This window comes from Athene cunicularia (assembly GCF_003259725.1).
Source record: "Athene cunicularia isolate RWA chromosome 10 unlocalized genomic scaffold, athCun1 chr10_part1, whole genome shotgun sequence".
NCBI classification, from domain to species: domain Eukaryota; kingdom Metazoa; phylum Chordata; class Aves; order Strigiformes; family Strigidae; genus Athene; species Athene cunicularia.
Window position 1 is genome coordinate 19,219,354 of NW_020799112.1, and position 19,744 is coordinate 19,239,097.

The 19,744-nt window shown below is 40.9% G+C and overlaps 1 protein-coding gene across 1 annotated transcript in view; it reads left to right on the top strand.

Moving 5' to 3' along the window:
* The first annotated feature begins 7,119 nt into the window (after positions 1–7,119).
* LOC113483885 (fibrillin-1) overlaps positions 7,120–19,744 on the top strand; it is a 145,454-nt gene continuing 132,829 nt past the window's right edge. The window contains exons 1-4 of the mRNA XM_026855896.1: positions 7,120–7,197; positions 8,132–8,230; positions 15,192–15,287; positions 16,833–16,928. Of these exons, the coding sequence (XP_026711697.1) occupies positions 8,179–8,230; positions 15,192–15,287; positions 16,833–16,928 (244 nt within the window). The 5' untranslated portion in view covers positions 7,120–7,197; positions 8,132–8,178. The remainder of the gene's footprint in view (positions 7,198–8,131; positions 8,231–15,191; positions 15,288–16,832; positions 16,929–19,744) is intronic.

Below are 19,744 nucleotides of genomic sequence, written 5' to 3' on the forward strand. Positions count from 1 at the left end.
TAGCTTTTCGGTCTTGTATTGTGGATGTCTCCTTTGGTTGTTTTCTCATCCATTCTGACTTTCCCACTTCGGTTTTATTTATTTATTTATTATTTTTTAAAAGGATTTCGGACTTACTGAACAGCCTCATTCATGTTAAGCTTGATGTGCAGATAGAGGCATAAGAAAGAATCATTTGTTTTTTTCGTGACGGTTCAGTAAAGTTGGGCTCTTCTTTGGAAGGTACATTGGGAGGTAAAATGTAGCCTCTTAAATTAAAACCTGTGCCTTCTGGTTTTGCTTATAGATCTTCACTGAAGTATGAAGGAGTTCTAGCTTTTATCTGTAAGAATATTTTGAATGTTGACTTGCTGGAGAATCTGTTGTTTTCCTTTCTACTTCTCATTTTATGAAATGATTCATGACCATTAAAGCCTCAGAAATACCAAATGAAAGCCGCAGTTCTTTTGTCTACAGTCTTAATCATTTTCATCCTCTTTTGCAAGCTTCCCCCTCTCTCATGTTTTGCTGGAGGACATCAGAATATCCAGTGATGTTCAGCTGAAGTTTCAAACTGAAATTTGTTTCCTTTCAGGAACATTTTTTTCCTGACTCTTTTCTCCTTCTTTGTTTTTTCCTTCTGATATTTAATCTTTTTCTCTTCTCTGTATACAGAATCAATCACCGGTGGCTGCTAGGGATAAGGTGAACTAAAACAGTGGGATCCGTATCAACAGGGTTTTCCTGTTGCCTTACGGCAGACATGCAGGTAACTGGCCTTTCGAAAACACTGTATCGCTATCCCAGCAGGGAGAGAGAGGCAGAGGGTAGGATGCAGCCTGTTGTGAAGGGAGGAAGAGAAACGCTGCTATCTTCCCTAAAATAAATCTTCTGGTAGCCTAAGGGAAAGAACTTTGACACACAAGTTAATGGTATTGCTTAACACCTAAGGGCGCTCACTGATAAATATTGATACAAGTGTTGGGTTTATGAGACTCCCTGAATGCTTGTATTTGCTTTAAGGTGAGAACGGTGGGTAGCACCAGCTCATACTGCAGGCTCTGGGAAAGCCTTGACAAGGGCTATGATTTCTTGTCCCCCTAAATGTGCCTCTTTTTTTCTTTATATTGTTTTTTTTTCTTTATTTTGAAGAAAGTACCTCATGGATCCCTCCTGTTTACCAGCAGTGCTTGTCTGGCCCAGCAGATAGGTTTTTTTGATGGTGTACTTTATATGTCTTATACAGCCATGTAGTTTGGGTGTCGAACTGGACCCACTGACATTCTCAAGTGGAACAATGAGGGAATACGTGCCAGAAACGCGTCTGTCCCTGGCTATGAATGAGAACAATGCCTCGCTGTCAGGTTAGATGAGTCTGTTGCTGCAAAAGACATGGTCAGATTTTCAGAGTAAGTGCGGAAGAATTCACTTAACGTTAAGTGCTGTTGTTGGATTGCTGTATTTAGCTGTCGCAGTGTGATGGAAGTTAGGGTTAGAAAAGTGTTCAGTGTTGCTGCAGGAAACTTGCATGTAATTTTGAACTCTTGACTCGCACATAGGCTGGAGCCAAAGATACCCGTAGAGCTGCTCAGCATGTTATTTTTTCAGTTGAACTGAGCCAGGATTCTGGGACAGCGGTATCCTTACTGTCAGAGTGAGAAATAGTTATCATATTAGGCTCTCTGCATGGCACAAACATTCAGGCTCACTTATTGCATGGTAAAAATGAGTACATCAGATGCAATCCTTTGTATGTAAAAAGTTTATTTTTCTTTAAAATGCATGCTTATCCTTTATAGGATAATAGAAGCTAAATTTTGTGTTTGCTCTCAGAGTCTAGCATTGTTTCCTGGATTTTCCTTTTATACGACTGAAATAAATAGCTTCAAGAATCCTGTTGATAATTTTCACTGAATGATGAAAAGGGCACAATGTCTAAAACCATCCCGTTTTCTAATATTTAGCTAAACAACAGAGAAGCAGTCCCCGTTTGAAGTGTTTGGGGTACCTGGAAATGAGGCTTATGCATGTTAAATGCAGACGTGTGTCTGTGGTTTTTTTGCCCTATCCCATCCACATAGTTAAGTTCCTCAGTTTGTGGCTGTGCTCACTGGAAGTGTGAGGATTAAGGACAACCAGGCTTTGTCACTGGGCTCTCGAATGCAGTGTCAGGGTTGCAGGGGGTTTGGGAAGGCTGCCTGCCACGTCCTGTAGCTGTTAGCTGCTGCATCCCAGTGGGAACCAGACCTTCTCTGCCCAGTTCTTCTTTGCTTGCTGCTCCTTGGAGGAGACAGTAGGCACCAGCACAGCAAAAGGAGATCCTTTTGGTATTGACCTCTAGCTTGTGCACCAAGTACCTGGCTTCTGTCATTTAGCTGGGGAGGAACCTTGGAAGCCCATGTGGCCCAAGCCCTGCTCAGAGCAGAGGGAACTTAAACTGAGTTGCTCGTGGCCGTGTCCACTGAAGTTCGGAGTATCTCTAAGGGTGGAAATTCTTGATTCAGTGGAAAAGCTGAGTAAAGCTCCAGTGGAGTCAGCAGAGCTGGACCACTCTGTGCTTTTAGCATTTACTCTGGGATGCTGAGAAGTTTAGGAGTGTACATAAAGCTGTTTTACAGCAAAAGGTATAGACCTGATTATGTGTTTCTGGAAAATGACTAGTAAAAGCTGTTCCTCTTCACATTCTGGAGCCTTAGCTACTATTTTTTAGTATGTTGGTAATATTCAGACTTAGACAACCACATTTTTGAGACCAGCCTACCATTTTTTCAGGTGCTGTTTGTCATTCTTTTTAACCCCCAGTGCAAGCATGGAAGCCCCACTCTAATTCTATGTTGAAACGATCAGCAAGTAATTCTCTGTAGTTTTAGCAGGTACCAGTGTTACCCATGTAAAAAGAGAAATAGGCAAAGGCTTCTCTAAAAATAACCATTGGCTGATGATTTAAATTGTATCTCTGCTGCCAGGAAATCGGGTCCCGCCATTATGTTAAACATATGCTAGCCACTGCAGCCAAATAGTTAATAGAAGTCCTTCATTAAACATTTTCTTGCAAGGAAGAATCCCCGTGTGTTTTCTTAGGGAGAGGAAAAGTGAGCTGAGGGAGGGATTAGAAACCCTTCCCGGTATCCCTGCATCTCAGCTCAGCTGTAACTGGTGATCAGCTGTCTCTCTTATTCTCTCAGCTGCTCTCTGCCCACTCTGTCTGGTCTCTCTGTCTAATTTATTTGAGACCCACGCTTTGGGTTTGATTCAGCCTGGGTTACGCCAGCGTTGGCCAGTGCATGGCAGTGCTGCTGACAGAATTTCCGCCTGAAGCCTTGCTCACAGCAATGCCAGAAACTCTTCCTCCCGTGGGAGCTGCAGATGGGCAACGCTTTCTTCGGGAGAGGGCTGCAATTTCCTCGAGGGGTCACAGGCAGGGCAGAGCAGGGATGTACAGAATTAGCACACCCCCCAGGCCGGCTGCAGCACAGGGCTCTGACTGTGTCTCTGCCACAGCAGCAATGCTGGAGGTGCCCCTGCTGGTCCTGGGCTGGGTGCTGGTGCCTGCTGCCAGCATCACACAGGGCTTTCGAACACCTCCCTTGCTTCTCTGGCTGTCACGTAGCCTCACTGCCTGGTTATATCTGATAAGAAGGCACTGCCAAGCTTAGCATGATTTGCTTCCCATCATTTTACGTTTGTGTGCCTGCACAAATCCGCCCCCAACGTGCTGGGTAATCGCCATTCATCCCTGCTGGGACGGGGCACTGGGAGCCAGGAGTAGCAAAGGGAGGGATGGACCCGGTTGGTCCTTTCTGTGAGATGATGTCAGGGTTACCCTGTGGAGAAAGGAGACAGTTTACTTCAGCATGTGTGACAGGCCAAGGCTGTGCTGCAGCCGGAGCCTGGGGCTGGCACAGACCACGTGTGTCCGTCTGAAGGAGGTGATGCTGCAGTCCTGCCTGAGCTCCATCCCTGCGCGGACGGAGAGGACAGACAAGGCTTCACTTTGTAATGGGGGTGGAGGGAGGTTCCTGCGGTTGTTCCTGAAAAATAACCTTCTAGTTTGGTGCATGTAGATGCTGTCAGCCAGACCTATCCCTCTGAAGCGTTAGTTATCAGAATTTCCAGATGAACTTATTTCTCTCTGCTGTTCTAAGACTTCTCTAGTTGATGACTAATGTCTTTTGATAATTATTCGACTCATTTTGCTACCGAATTTCTACTTGCAGGTCATTAATCAAAGACATAATTTCTTGTTTATTTTGGGCATCTTTGATGAAACCCTTGGCATCAGTCACACTGTCTCTCAGCACCACACCATTACGGAAATCCTTTTGTACAAGTTCATAAATGACTCCAAAATAAAGTGAAGACTTGTCTTTTTTAAATTGCAATGGGAACAGCTTTGTTCCTGAGATGCTCTCTCCTTCCTCCAGGCTTTGGAGTGAAAGGAAGGTGCTGTGGGCTCCACAGGTGGCTTGGGCTGTATAGATGGATTTTTGCTTATTTTACCATTATAAATCGGGTTTTATAACTGAACTCTGCTTGTAGTGCTGTTCAGGAAAATAGTTTTATAAGAATATAAAATGCTTCTTTAGTATTCATAGCCTATAATATCAGCAGGAAAATATGCTCTATTAAACACAACAGTGGGTAACTGTTTAAATAAGTACTACAATAGAGCCTTTCCAATTTGATTGATGGTTTCCATGATTTTACATGAGGTAAATTGTTATTCCCTTGAATATTTATTTGTGGAGGTTTATTGCCATAGGGTCTGATCACCTCATAAATATCAATGAATTTAACCTTCAAAATTAATTTTTTTAAAAGGCATTTTACAAGTAGGCACAAGCAAGGAACACTCCCTCTCAAAGCAGTAGCGTTCAGACTTTAATATAAGTTTCTTTTATAAGCTAGACAGCAGCTTTCTGACGAAAAAGTGTTCCACTGGAAAATGCACTTGTCAGGCTCAAACTGTTCCATGGAAGTACAGTTTGATGACGTTTTTTAAATTTTATTTTTAAAGCTAAGCACGCTGCATCCGAGTTTGAGCTTCTTGGGTGTACGGCTTAGCCTACCCTGTGTACGGCTTAGCCTACCCTGTGGACGGCTTAGCCTACCCTGTGGACAGCTTCAAGGCTCCCAGGATCTCTGACTTCATGGTTGCTGGCGCATCTAGGTTTTCCAGAGCCCCATTGTGGAAACAGATTTTAAAAACTGGGTTTCCCCATGGCACAGAAATCTACTTCTGACTCTTAACTTGGACCAGATGGTCCCCAGAGCTGTGTACTTTGCTGAGACTGAAATTTGACAGAGTACCTAAACATCACTTTATGGTGAGCTGCTTATAGCTCCTTACCAACGTGGGTTAGAAATGGGTGGTTTATTCATGTAGGTTGTAACAGGTAGCAACAAACCCATTCTGTCTGTCTTAATAAGTTCCATTATTTCTTCTGACTGGAGAAGGTGAAAAGCAATCTCACTTGTCTGCTTGCCAGTCTTACTTGGCAGATGATCGTGGAGCAACATTTGGCATTGATGAACAGGGAACTCTAGGAAAGTTACATGGTTATAGCCCTGCAGGGAAGTAGCTGACATTACTAAAACCGAATACATTGGAATTATATGAATAAGTCTTCGAGTCTGTAACACCGGTTGCAGGGAGGGAAAAGGGCCCTGCAACAAGTCATGTTGCTCACATTCACCTCGGTTACCACTTTGTAATTATCCAGAACCAGTGGAAGGTAATGGTAGTATTTGCTTTGACTTAAGTAGTTTCTGGCCAAGCACTTAATGAAAAGACTAGCTGTCACCAAGGTTGGTGTAATCAGAATACTTGAAACTGCATTAACAAGGCAGATCCCTAAATAAATACAGTATAAAAGTCTTGTTAGTTAGAAAATGTGCATAAATAAATGTTTGTATATATCAAGACTGTCTTAAGTTGCCTCACCATATGAGCTAACTGTTGTTTACTTAGACATTGCAATAGTAGGGATGAAGAACTTTCTGAAAGACCAAGGACAAAATAATAATAGAAAACCCTTCCTAAAACAATAAACACTTTAAATCTGTCTCTGATCTGTATACAGTTTTATAATAAATCAGTTTCTAGGAAGTACCAGTTTACAGCTAGCTTTACTTGCATTAACCTATGTAGTAATAGCTCACAATATTAATAGAGGTTGTAAAACTTCCGTCTGATCAGTTTATTAAACATAGAACAAAAGGAGGTGCAATTTTCCATTTTTGAAGCTATTTTTACTAGCTTTATTTGCATGGATAGATGCATTCAATAAATAGGACAAGGTATCTTAAAAAAAAAAAAAAAGTTTTATTATCTGTGAGGGGCATAGAACCATTTCAACTTTTCTATTTTTACCAGTAAAATCACGGTAGGAATGGTGCAGTGTCCTGTCACCTTTCATTGTAAACTCTAGTGATACAGTTATTTAAAAGGGTAAATACGGATGAGAGGAATGGGATGGAAAGAAAAATTCTTGTGGATCCATCATTTAAGATCGTTTTAATTTCACAGGACCCTGTCTCCTACATGCACCCACATCCTTGATTTTTTTGATAGTAAGTAATTTTTGCTCATGAAGCTTTTACATATTTTGGCTGATCCGTTTGGCTAATGTCGTGGTTGGCAGGTTTCAGTCGTACAGACAGAGTTTTGCTCGTGGACGCAACAGGGAACAGTAATAGTGTGTTAAGAGTAAAGAACAGAAAGCAACGTGAAGCTTAAAAATTACTGTTCGAAGAGCACTAGAATTCCTCTGTGTTCACTAGTGATGATGGGTGTGATCCCTCGTTTTGTATTTAAATGGGAGTTTTGCTCAAAACTCACGTATGCTACTTTTCTAGATACAAAGTGATAGGCAGCGAGGTTTGCCCATTCTATTCCTATTCAGGATGTTATTTATTTGATTTCATGTTTATAATGTAATCTTCAATTGGTAAAAGTGCATGTCACCTAAAAAACCCAACAGCTGAAGGCATGCAGTTCTGCTAAAAACATACAACACTTTTAGATTTAATTATTTAAATGTATATTGCAGTGATTTACTTTTTCCGTTTTTATGCCTCTACTTTTAAAACATATTTCTGAGTAAAAATAAGAATTCGTCCTTTTTTTTTCCAGACCAAATGTGTGTGGATCACGTTACAATGCTTACTGTTGCCCTGGATGGAAAACTTTACCTGGTGGAAACCAATGCATAGTCCGTAAGTTAATCCAGTTATGTGTTATGACTGAGGTTTATCTTTGTCCTTCTACGTCAGGGTATTTTTAATTGTACACCAGAACTGAAGTGTGTTTCTGTATGGCTTCGATAGCAGCTGTACGTATTTTATTTTTTTTTTTACCATTTTAAATATATTAAGCTAATATACCAAGTTTTGTGGGCTACGATACAGTGATGTGATACCAGTATTTAACAAAGGATTAATCTCATCCACATGTTCTGTTTAAGACTGTGGTAAAGGGATCCAAGGGGTGTGTGGACTTTCAGGAGCTGGAGCTGTGGAATATGTTAATCTATTTAAGTAAATGGAAGGAGGCAACAGCATCGGGCCAGCAAGTACATTTTCTCTGCTTGTTTGGACCATATCCCTGAAATATATATATATGTAGGGATATAAATACATACCTCCATACGTCACAGTGCTGTATGCATATCCATGTATAATGGTACAGTGCACCAGAAATATTTGTTAAAGGCACTTTGCCTAAGGCTGATAAGACCCTATCCCGAGATAATGAGCCAACGTGCTGTCAGCTGGGAATTATTACACTTGTGTGTGTCTGGTGCAGAAGTAAGAGAGCATTGTAACGCTGACTCGGTGCCATCCTTCCTCCAAGAGTAGTCTGGTAAAATGGATCACAGTTTCACTTTTCCAGGGAAATCTCCCTGTATCTACTGCGGCCTGTGGCGTATTCCCAGACCTTTTCATAATAGATCGTGAAGGGCTGTGTTTTAGCTGTCCCCTACAAAGATGTCGTTGAACAGGGGGAACTGTTTTGGAATCCATTGTATGCAATTTACTGAGTTTGTAGGTATTTGTGTTATGGTGCTGAATGCGTGTTTTCTGTCAGGTGTTTTTTATGTGTTTGGGGTTTTTGAAATATTTTTTCAAGGCATTTATGTTTTCTTTCTAGCAATCTGCAGACATTCCTGTGGGGATGGATTTTGCTCTAGACCAAACATGTGCACATGCCCAAATGGTCAGATAGCCCCCTCCTGTGGTTCAAAATCAAGTAAGTATTTCTTCTGTGTCTTTGATATTGCTCTTTTGAGTCTGTGAAGGTACTAAGGTATGTAAGATAGTTCAGTGGTCAATATTTAAGACAAATAACCTCAGAGTCACCAGACATACTTTTACCAGAGGAAAGAAAGCGTAGCCTCCTATGATGAAACTGAAGAATGACTCAGAGACTAGCTATTAGGGACACTTTTTTGCCAAATTGAAACCAAATTAGTTTTATTGGAAGCTATATTCATTTGCCAGTTTGTAACACTAATTCCAGTCTTCCTTGTTTTCTGGAAAATGCCGTTATCTCTATTCAATACTAGACATGCACACATATACCACACAAAAATTGTAATGATAGAGAGCTGACTGTTAACAATTGGCTGAATTAGACTTGCTTTGTAATTCTACTCTCATTTTGGAGGCTACTAAGCCAGACACTGCTGTATTTTACATACGTAGGCCTAAAAGTACTATAGCATTTCTTTGCCAGGCTGAGTATGTATCTTCTGAACCTAATCTTGCTGACCTTATTCAGGTGAAACTTCTGTAGGTGCTAGATGTACAGAACTGGTCTAAGTTTTTATGTGGAGCTGCTTCTCATTAGAGAAAAAAAAAAGATGCTTTGGAAATGAAACTTTTCAGAGATATGACCTTTCTTAAAAAAGTTTGGATTTCAAGATTTCGAAGAAGGTTCCCCGGATCCAGGAAAAAAAAAAAGAAAAGTAAAATTGAATTCATTCAATGAACCAGATAGCCCAATGGCTGATCATGGGTGGAGTATCTGATATGAAGTAGGATTTTGCTTGGGATAGTATCTTAGCTCATACCTGAGATGCCAGCTGTAAAGTTCACTGTATTCTCATTTGAGTATGGTGCTTGGGATGTAGAAGATTTTGATTTTTATATTAAATGTGAAATTTCTGGGAATAATTTTGGGGGAAACTGGTTCCCACAAGTGCCCATAACTATCTGAACAACATGTTAGCTGAAGTCAGTGGGGGACGCGCTCAGCTGAGGTCTGTAATATGCCAAATGGCCATCCTTTAAATTCTTAATATCTTTTCAGACTCAGTGTGTGGTCTGCTTTGCCCCTGTATTTTTTACCTTGCCACGTTTTGGCTTTCCTCGTTGATAAGAGTTTTCCCACATAACTGGCCACTTTAGCTTGTGGCTTTAGCATCCTTTTCATGCAATAACAGTGGAAAAACAATAACAACTGTGGAATGTAATGGAATGGCATGTACTAAAATGGTAAATATTGTTCTTTGTAGTTCAACCTCTTTCTCAGGCTCGTGTGATGTCTGTTAGGGGAGAGGCCAGCATGAGGAGGATGTGGAGCTCCCAAAGAGTACTGGAAGGAGGAAGGGTGCAAAATGCTGCACAAATGTGTGTGTTGTTGAGTTCCTGCCTTGGTTTGCAGCTACTGTTTTACCAGGTGCATATGCCTTAATCCTGTAAGCCAGTAAAGGAAAGTATGACCACCTCCCAAGTCCCCTTCAGGGTACAGAAGGAGAGATATATCCCTACATCTGTTACATGTTTTGGCACCTTTGTAAAAGGCAGGAACGAGTGGGCCTTAGTATTACCTCATTTCTTTAGGCCACACTGAAGTGTTTTATGAGTCAAGACTTAAAAGAAAAATAGCTTATGAGTAAAGTTACAGTTCTCCTTGTGGTTCTTTTTCTGAAATGTTCTACCATTGATCTCTGTAGTTTTAGCCTTCATGGAGTTGCACAGATAAATGGTTGCAGAAGGACTTCACTACAGTTTTTAATCAAGCAGCTTCTAAAGCCTATATGACATAGCTATTTTGGTTGTTGACAGTTCTCCTAGGTATGAATATTCTACTAATCATAAGCTTTAATCAGTGCTGACATTATTTTCCTTACATTGCTACATAAGTTTGCTCAATTGGAAATGTTGCTTTTCTGTATATGGTATAAGTATTAACACTTTACAAATAGACTTGGCTTTAAAAATACATTGTTTAGATCTAGTTTAATCAGTGCAATAATTTACGATATATTTTGTGTGTATGGTCACATCATCTTTATTTATTAAACCAAACCAATTCTAAAAGTAAAAGTGTCTTGAGTTGTAGAGAAAAGACTCCACTGCCTCTCTGCACTCTTGCGTAATAATGTTTGTGACCGAGCACCTCATTAGGACTTATAGAACATACACTTTCCGTAAGTCATTTGCTCTGTTGGCACTGTAGACAAAATCCACGAATACATATTTACACAGTAGACCACAATGACTTAGATCTGCTATTAGGAAACAAAGTAAAAATAAACGTAAACGATATTATTTGACATCAAAGGGTTACTGTCAGCTCCCCTTGGTAACAGTTAATATTTTGCCAGAATATGCATTCATGAAACCTTATTTTCATGACACATTTTAACAAATGAGAAAAACCTCATTATTAAAATGGTAAAAAAAAAAATAATCAAAAGCAAACGATAAAAGTTTGTTACATTCAAAATACAGATAACAAATATGAATGAAAATGCCATGATTTCTCCTATGTATGGCTTCTGATATATGAGCTGTGTCTGAGTTGGTTTTTTGGATATTTTAAGCTATGTGTGTCTTTAGTACTTAAGGAATCAGTAGTGAGCGCAGGTTTTATAGAACGTGCAGCCACAGGCAGAAACTGAATTCATGGTGGCTCTTACTGGTTGTCTGTCAGAATCAGATAGTTAATGCGGATTGGAAAGTATGTGGATTGGAAAGCAAAACAAAGCCTTCCAGTTTGATTCTTACACAGGTCAGTTGTTGGGACTTTTCTGGTTACGAGTCAGCTTTAGGAATCTGATTCATGGTTGAAAAGATCACTCAGTGGTTTTTTTTCCAGCGGGGAGTTTCGTGACATCCGTGAACTTGCTGGCTGAGTAGTGGTTATTTCTGTGCAAATAGTGAATTTTTGGATAGTATGCTCACTGGCTTGGAGATAAGATTGCCACGTCTGGAGGCATTCCCCCCGCTGGCTCTGATGCTGCAGGTGCACCTGTGGGGAGATGTCCTAACGCCCTGTGCTGCACCAGCTCTGCTGCCTCCAAAACCACCTGGGCCGCGGCTGCTTTGGCCTTGTCTGTGGGGCAGCCGTGCCCCTCTCTGTGGCGCAGCCGTGCCCCTCTCTGTGGCGCAGCCGTGCCCCTCTCTGTGGGGCAGCCGTGCCCCTCTCTGTGGGGCAGCCGTGCCCCTCTCTGTGGCGCAGCCGTGCCCCTCTCTGTGGCGCAGCCGTGCCCCGCTGTCCTGCCCTGTTGTTGGAGTTGCTGCTCTGCCCCTGTGGGAGCAGGGGGGTGAGTGAGGAGGAGAAGGGTCTCTCCTTCAGCGTCAGGCATTCCTCACTGCCCCCGGGGTTGTGAGCCAGGTGTGTCTCTGAGCTCAGTCGCTGGTTTTGCGTTCAGGCTGTTTCAGTGGGAATGGCTTGGGCTGGGCTCAGCAGGGAAGGGGTTTATTTGCTGGTGGGGCTGTCTCTGAAGGAAGGGAGCCGTGGCAGAGGCAGAGCGCACTGCGGTGGGGACTGGGGGTGGCAGCTGGCGAGGACAAGAGTCTGTGCCCTCCCGCCAAGGCTGGCGACGCTGCCCGAGTGCAGAATGGGGCCTGCTCCACCCGCTCGCGTGCTGTGCGGGAAGGGGCTGGGGCCTGGGCCTTGCCCTTGTGCCCCGCTCCTCCGGGCGGTGTGGGACATGTCCAGTCAGCAGCAGTAAAACCTGGAGCTCAGCCCCTTCGCTTATATTCTGCTGCTCTCAGAAGTGGTAAAAGGTCTTTGAATTTTAAACGTTTCCAGAGTTTTCAAGGCTGCTGCGGGTTTTCTCAGCGCCCCGTGCAGAGCTGCAGGCCCGCATCCCAACCCCAGCGCTAGCTGCCATCTCTCTCCTGAGTCAGTCACTCGACAGGGAAAGCACGCTGAGCATCTGGGATGCGATGAGACCGTCATTCCTTGTTTACAGCTCCTGGCAGGCAAAGCCCTGCGTCATGCATGGCCGGGGTTGGGAGCGTTTCCTCGGCAGTGGCACAGAGGGAGGACAGGCGGCCTCTGCTCCCGGTGCCCGCCGGCCGGCCCTGCGGAGCGCCCGCGGCCTGAGGCGCTGGGCAAGCGTCTCCGCTGGTTTTCCCGCCCGAGGATCGCAGACCCTCACACCCCGTGGGGTTTTTTTAGTTCAGGATCGCAGAGTAGACGGCCTGTGTGTTACCCTTCGCCTGCTTGGTGAGCTCCTGAACGTTTCGTGAGCGGTCGTGGTGTGAGAGTGTTCTTAGTGGGATGAAGTCTTTACTCGGTTTTGTTGAGAATTTATTAAAAAGTCAGGAACTGTTATGCTTAAGCATGCAGCTTGTTGTTTCACTTTGATAAACAACACAAATGTTGCCCACACACAAAGCGTGCGTGGATGCATTTGGTCTTGCTGGCTCTTGCAGGTTTATAAACCGACCTTCCTGCAGTTATTCCTGGTTTGACTTCAGAAGTTTCCAGTGCAGGCTGTTTACAAATTAGTCGTGAAAGACAACAATAATTGATTAAAAGTCATAATTGATTCCTGTTGTTAATATTTCCTTGGGCATGCCAAGTTAATGAAAAGCTGTGTGCATTGATTTATCAGCCTTATAATTCCTGTGATTTTTTTTTCCTTGAGTCTCTGTCACTGTGATACCCGGGAACAGGTTATTTTACTTACTGGAATATCTCTGCTGACATTAATGGAATTGTTGATATAGCTGAGAAAAGAGACTCCGGACCTGCGTTAACGTGCTACTTTTCAAAAATGCAATCTTAAAATCATCATCTGAGCTCCAGACAGCCTTTGCATGTGTTTCTGTAAAGTTTTGGAAGGGTAGTGTTTCAGAATAGCCTGTCTGATTTTGGAAATACTATTTTCAACATTCCCTCAAAAGAAGGCAGAAAATAAATAATTAGTTTACTGACTATGTCATGGATGTTTTTGCATGGTAATAAGGGAGAAAGCTCGCTGATTTGAATGGCTTGTTTTAATAAAGATGACTGGGTGTCCTAGCAGTGTCCCATAATGATTTTAGTTTAAAAAGGAAGAAGAAATATTTTACCTTGGAAAAGTTCCTTTAAGAAACAGTAAGACAAATTATGGAAACTTTTTGTGTGTGTGTTATGTGTAAAACCACTCCTTATCCCAAAATGGGGAAATATACTTTACTTGTACTTGAACAAATAATATAAAAATCATCAAATAAGCTACTGTTAACCTTTTTATCTCGAATGTAGTTCAAACTATTTAAATGGCTTTGGTCTTCATGTGGGAATGGAAATTAGCTCTTGGCATAGCTTGCTCTAATTGAAATCAGTTTGTGGTTTTTAAGTTCCTTCCCTGCTTGACAGATGATATCATTTCCTATGCTTTTTGTAATCCCCTCTGTTTTTCTAAGATTGTATAAAGCGAAGTTGAACTACACATTTTAAAGTAACTATACACCTTTTTCTGACCTACTTAGGACCTTGTCCAAAAATCTTCACCAGATATTCACTCTGTATTTGCAGACAATTTTACTTTTTTGTTGAGGAATGTTAGTACATTTTTTTTGCCTGAAGAACTGAAGTACATCCAAAGTAGAACAAAGATGTATCCTAACTATTAAACCCATAAGATACAGTTTTTACTTTTATAATTAAAGAATTAAGAGTACCACTGTTTTAAATGCTAGATTGTTTTAAATCCTTCATCCAGTTGCATGTTTAACTTCTGTTCTGTGGATTCATATTGCTATAGAAGGCAGTACAGTTAAAATTATTATTTCTACTTGAAAATAAAACTAAAATTCCATTCACATACCTCTGAACTGTAAAAAGCCAAATGATGCTTAAGGGCTTTGTGCAACAGGAAAAATTTAGTGGTTGGCATGGCACCTGTTAGCAACAGGCTTTGGCGGGACATGCAATTTCTATTTTACAGTCCTGAGCATTTCAGACAGTGTGGTGTAGGTATCCAGTGCTCAATCACAGTCTACTGAAATGCTGATCTGACTGTAATTCTATCTGGGGAGGAGCCTTTTATGTGGTTCCTGTTAAGAGGGAAACCGTTTCCCAGCTGCTTATTGGAGTGCCGGCCTGGACTGCAGGACCCGTAAGGAGGACTTCACTTTGTCGGGAGGCCTGTCTGCTTCTCTATGCCTATGCCTGATATACTAGGTGTTCCTAACATCTAGTTAGAAAACATATTTGTCCTTATTACTAGAAAAATGCATCACAGACTTTTATGCTGCACTGGCATAGGACTTAGGCTGCATTATAATGGTGGGGCTGCAGCCAAGGAGAGCGTGGTGCTGCTCCCCTGCCTCTGCTCCTTGCAAAAGGTTGTTGGCTCTTGGGAAATGCTGTCTGTGAGCTCTGCAGCCCCCAAGCAAAGCAGCCAGGAGGCAGCTTTACCTGGAGATGGGCTGAGCCCACAGATGGCATACAGAAAGAAATCGCTCTGTTGTTTTTCCTTTGCATGCAAGAAGTCCTACCTGGGCAAACCAACTTCTGGTATTGCGTGTGTTGGCAGGACTGGGCTGTCTTCAGGAGCTTGTTTGCATGATTCCATTTAATACTTTGTCCCCCTTTGACCAGAAATTAAGTCTCTCTTTCTTCTTGGTGGGATCTACCAGAAGTTTAGTACTTTTCCTTTATTGATGGCCTTGTCTCCTAGTTTGCAATGATGAGAAAAATCTGTGGATTTATGCTCACGTGAGATATCTTTGACTTCAAGCGAATAAGAGTGGTATCAAGTTCTTGCACCATGTCCTATATTCCTTAGGAACTGCAAATCAATATCATTTTCTGTACTGCAGTTTTAAGTATATATCCTAAAATACGCATCCTTGTTTTCCAGTACTGGTTTCTAGTTCATAGAATCAATCGCTAAAAATAAATAAATAAATCACTTAGCAGACAGTTAAGTGTTTCTGACTGGTTTGTTTAACTGAGGAAAATCTTTTTTCCTTTCAAGTCCAACACTGTAACATCCGGTGTATGAATGGAGGTAGCTGCAGTGATGACCATTGCCTCTGTCAGAAGGGATATACAGGAACACACTGTGGACAGCGTAAGTGCACTTTTATTAACATAGATGTGTTGATTGGGCACATTTTAGCTCTAAACTGATGTTGAGCTTGTTTTTGATCAGGTACAGTGGAATTTTACAGGAAAACACATGACTTCGTAATGAATGCCGAGTGAATTCTTTCTGATCAGAACTATTAAAATAAACACCATGTGAATTCATAATAATTAGATATAACTTGATCCTGTAGTTCTCACACTACCATAATTCCCGCTGACCTTCAGGGCTTTCCACTCACTAGAGCGGTAGGCCATAGATTTGGAATTTACGTGAGATTCAGTTTTCATCTTACAGAGAAAAATTAAGCTTTTAATACAACCCGTTTTTTTAATTTTGGGGGTTTGCTTCAGACTTAGCTAGTATGCTTTAGGAATTTTGCTCATTTTGATGTTGTCTTAATAGAGTTAATCGACATATTTTTGATCTCCTGAGCCAACAGCATCCTGGATCTGCTGCTTGAAATCTCTCCCAAAGTGACTCTGGTAGTCTCTTGCTGTTCTTGGCTGAAAAGCTGTGAAGAAACTCAAATAAGGATGTAGACACTGGTTTTAACCAAGGCTGTCATGTTGCTATCTAGTGAACTATGGGTCTGACAGAGAAAATGTGTTTAGCTCTTTAATGAAAACCTTTTGTGCTCTGTCAAAATCAATGGCACACTTCACATGAACTTCAGTGGGACCAAGAATTTACTCTAATAATCTGGAAGAGGATCACATGGTGAAAGGATTAAGAATTGTATTTCTGCCTTCTCTGTGAATTATCAAGTGGATAAAAGAGGATAAATGAAAACTTTCTTTCTACTGAAGTGAATGTGAAACGGAACAAAGAATAACATTACTCAACAAGCATCAAATTGTATTTAAAAGCCCCTTTTTCATGTGAATTATTTTTTATGATTATTTTTGAGAGCAACTGCTTTTGGAATTTATTATGAGGAAAACTGGGTTCTGAACCTAGTGACAGCATCATACAGGGGAAGAACATCTTGGATTAATTTAGTCTAGAAATTGATTACATTTACCTATCCTAGTTGATAGCATTAATTATTTAACATCAGCAAACAGCCTTTTAATACTGGATTATTTTTCTGCTATGGTAGAGAAACTAATACATTTTAAAATTTGCTTCTGAATAGGGAAAAATTTTGGGGATTTAGAGATGAAATTTTCTTCTGCATCTTCTGTCTGCAATCTCTTACTATTTCAGTGTTTCTTTGTTGAAATTTTGAAAGAGATGTTATTTTGAAGTTATGGAATTGTTTAGCCAGCCCAAAGAGAAAGGCTCTGAGAGGTCAGAAAAGCTGTGATTGTTACTGTGTTTATATTATGCTCCCTTGAAAAGATGAATTCATGATACTAATGAGGCCAGGAAATAAGAAAAGATCATAAGTAGATTCTGGAAAATAAAGAATCCTGTCCTGTTAAATTTACCTTTTTTATTACTTTACCTGAGCTGGTCAAGTAGGTGCCTTCATGTCTTTCTGGAAGTAGGTCAATAAAGATTATTTTTGCCTTCCCTCCGATACAGCTGTCTGTGAAAATGGATGTCTAAATGGAGGGAGATGCGTGGCTCCGAACCGATGTGCTTGCACATATGGCTTTACTGGACCTCAGTGTGAAAGAGGTATGTGCCCTAAAACAGTGGAATAAAAATTGTTTTATAGTAACTTGTTTTATATTAACTTAAAAATACTTAAATATTAATCTGAAATAAAATATTTTAATAGTAATATTTTATTGCTGCCTGTGAATAAGGTAAAATGGAATGAACGTTCTTTTAGAATGCAACGTAAGGGAACTTTACTCAAAGGAAAACTCCAGTCTAAGAATATTCTGGAGATACTAGTTATGGAACTAAATGGTAACAACTTTGCTATATGGCATTTTTAATGAGAAAGTAAACTTCAACATTGATTTAAAAACCAATATTCAGTCTCATCTTCTTTTGTGATTGTATATATCTCAAATGTTGATTGGTGTGATTTTAATGGTCAGTTCTTCAGTTCACAGAAGGTTTACCAAGTGTCATTTTCTTTTCCTGGGGCAAAGATCCCCATTTATTAGCTCTAACAGTCGGGTTGTCAAGCCATTACCTATTCTAATCTCCAGTTGAATTAACTGGATTTGGTTTTGTCTCAAGGCTGAAATAAATTTTAAGAGGTATTTTTAGCAATATGTGAGCTTCATAAAGGTAGTAGCCAGGAGGAAACACACATGCAGCCGATTAAAGCCTTTTATTTACTTTTTTTGCCATGAAAGCACTCCAGTGGAAGAGGTGGCAAATAAAAAGTACTGATAAGTGGTTTTACTTAAACTTCAGTTTCTAAGTCATCAGAAAAGCTCTTTGTATCTCTCATACATTTGCTTATCAGTGATAAGCATGATCTCGCTTGGCATGTTTTGTTTTGGCGGAGTTGATTCAATTCTCCTTTCCATTTTGTGCAGATTTATTGTTACCAGTTTTAGCTTTTTATTTGTGTACCCACAGTGATAATCACAGCTGTTTCCAAATGAAAACACAGCTATACCAACTGTCTTACCTGGTATATGGATTTTTTTTCCCGGGTTGTTAAACCAACTTAATGGTCCCTTTGAGAGAGAGATAGTGAACAATGTTTAGGTATAATCCTTCTGTTGACTTTTGTAATATTAAAATTAAAACATTTTCATTTGTTAGAGTTATCAATTGATCTGTTTAGTTGGAAATTCATACATGCTACTCATACAGTAGGTACATATCTATGAATCTGAGACAGAATAGATGTTAATAATCTGATTTTGGGCTTGTATGTAGAGGATGTGCTTAGCACATGAAATTTCTGTCAGCAAGTGTGTCAGATGATTACCACTGCCAGTGCTGTACCTGGAGTAATGGCTGGCTTTTTTATATGGACAACAGGGACTGTGTTGAGACTGTGTGAAGTCTTGCCAGTTGTCCACGCAGATGTTGTGAAAGTAGTTCAAACTGATGGTGAAGTTTTTCTGAAGATTGGAAAGTAGCTCTGTTCTGTATCATGGGATCTCACTGTTGGAGAAGACTAAGAGAAATGGAAAACTAGGTTAAAAATCCTAAATTGGAAGAGAATAAAGGCATTATAGGTAAAGAAGGTACTGAATATTACAGCAAAGGCTTTGAATTTCAAGCAATGACTGCTTGTTCTCCATGGGTGAAGGTTTTGAGTCTTCAGTCCAGTGAGGAGGTGCTTTTATGTTTCCTGATCTGGGACCAGTTTGATTCTACCTCATTAGGGCAAGTTTCAAGGCTGAAGCCTGCTAAGAGCTTCAGCCCTGTCCCTCAGGGCTCCTGCCTTGTGTCGGGTGGGGTGAGAAACTGGTGACACAGAGCCGTTCGAGCCAAACGATGCTGTCATGAAATCCCATGCATATTATTGAGCACAATTGGGGTGGAAATCTGTAATTTATATGCCTCGTCCATAGGCAGTTTTTACTTAGAACATGTGTTTCATTCTATACTTATCAATAAAAGAGAAAATAGACATTAATGAGCTGTAATATTTCTGGCTAATGCTTACTGTGCAATATTGAGGCCAAATGATAGTCATATCTTCCTAGAAAACCTCTGAAATTTGGCTTCTTTCACAGAGATTTCCTGCAGCCTCTCTACCTAGCTGAGCTAATATGTTCCCCTCCTCTAAGAAGGGTGTGGTGGTTTTTGGTCCCAGAATTACATTATGCCATCAGAAAAACTTTTTCTGAAGATAACTTTTCAAGTATAAGCTAATGTTGGTCTTAGTCAGAATAACTTGCATTGTTCAGCACATGCACCTGTGTGGTCATCAGGGAGTTGTCTGGCTGCATATGATTTTACACATCTGTCAGCTAAGAAAGAGGTCCATATTTTGAATCTGGCTTTGGAAGGTTATGTGGATTTGTGACACTCCCTGATGGGCTTCTGATACGTATGCGGCTGGATGTTAGCCAGTAAAATGACAAGATTCATGCCTCATAGAGTAAAACTGTGTCTTTACTAGAAAGAAAAAAAAAAAAAAGTGGGGGGAGGATGGCCAGGGAGCGAAACAAAACCAAACCAAAGCATCTCTATGCGTGGAAGCAGGGGGGGGAAATGGAAATTACTCAAGAGAAATGGTCTCTTAAAACTATTTCATTTCTGGGGGAGGCAGATTGTTTTGAAAACACCATTTCTGGATATAAATGTAATGTGAAGTGATACAGTTTGTGGCATGCACATTCTCCATCTGTTTGGCTGTGGTTTGACTTCTAGGTTATGCCATGCCACAAGCTAACAGTGATGTAAGTAATTTACTGCTGCATATCACGCAGTGCTTTTCTCTGCAACTAATAGTAACAGTCATAGATGTGTGGCACGAATGTCACAGACCAAAGAATATTCCAGCCTATGCTGCATATGTCATAGCTTAGAACTGTCTTGAATAAAACAGTGTTGAGGCAACCAAATTT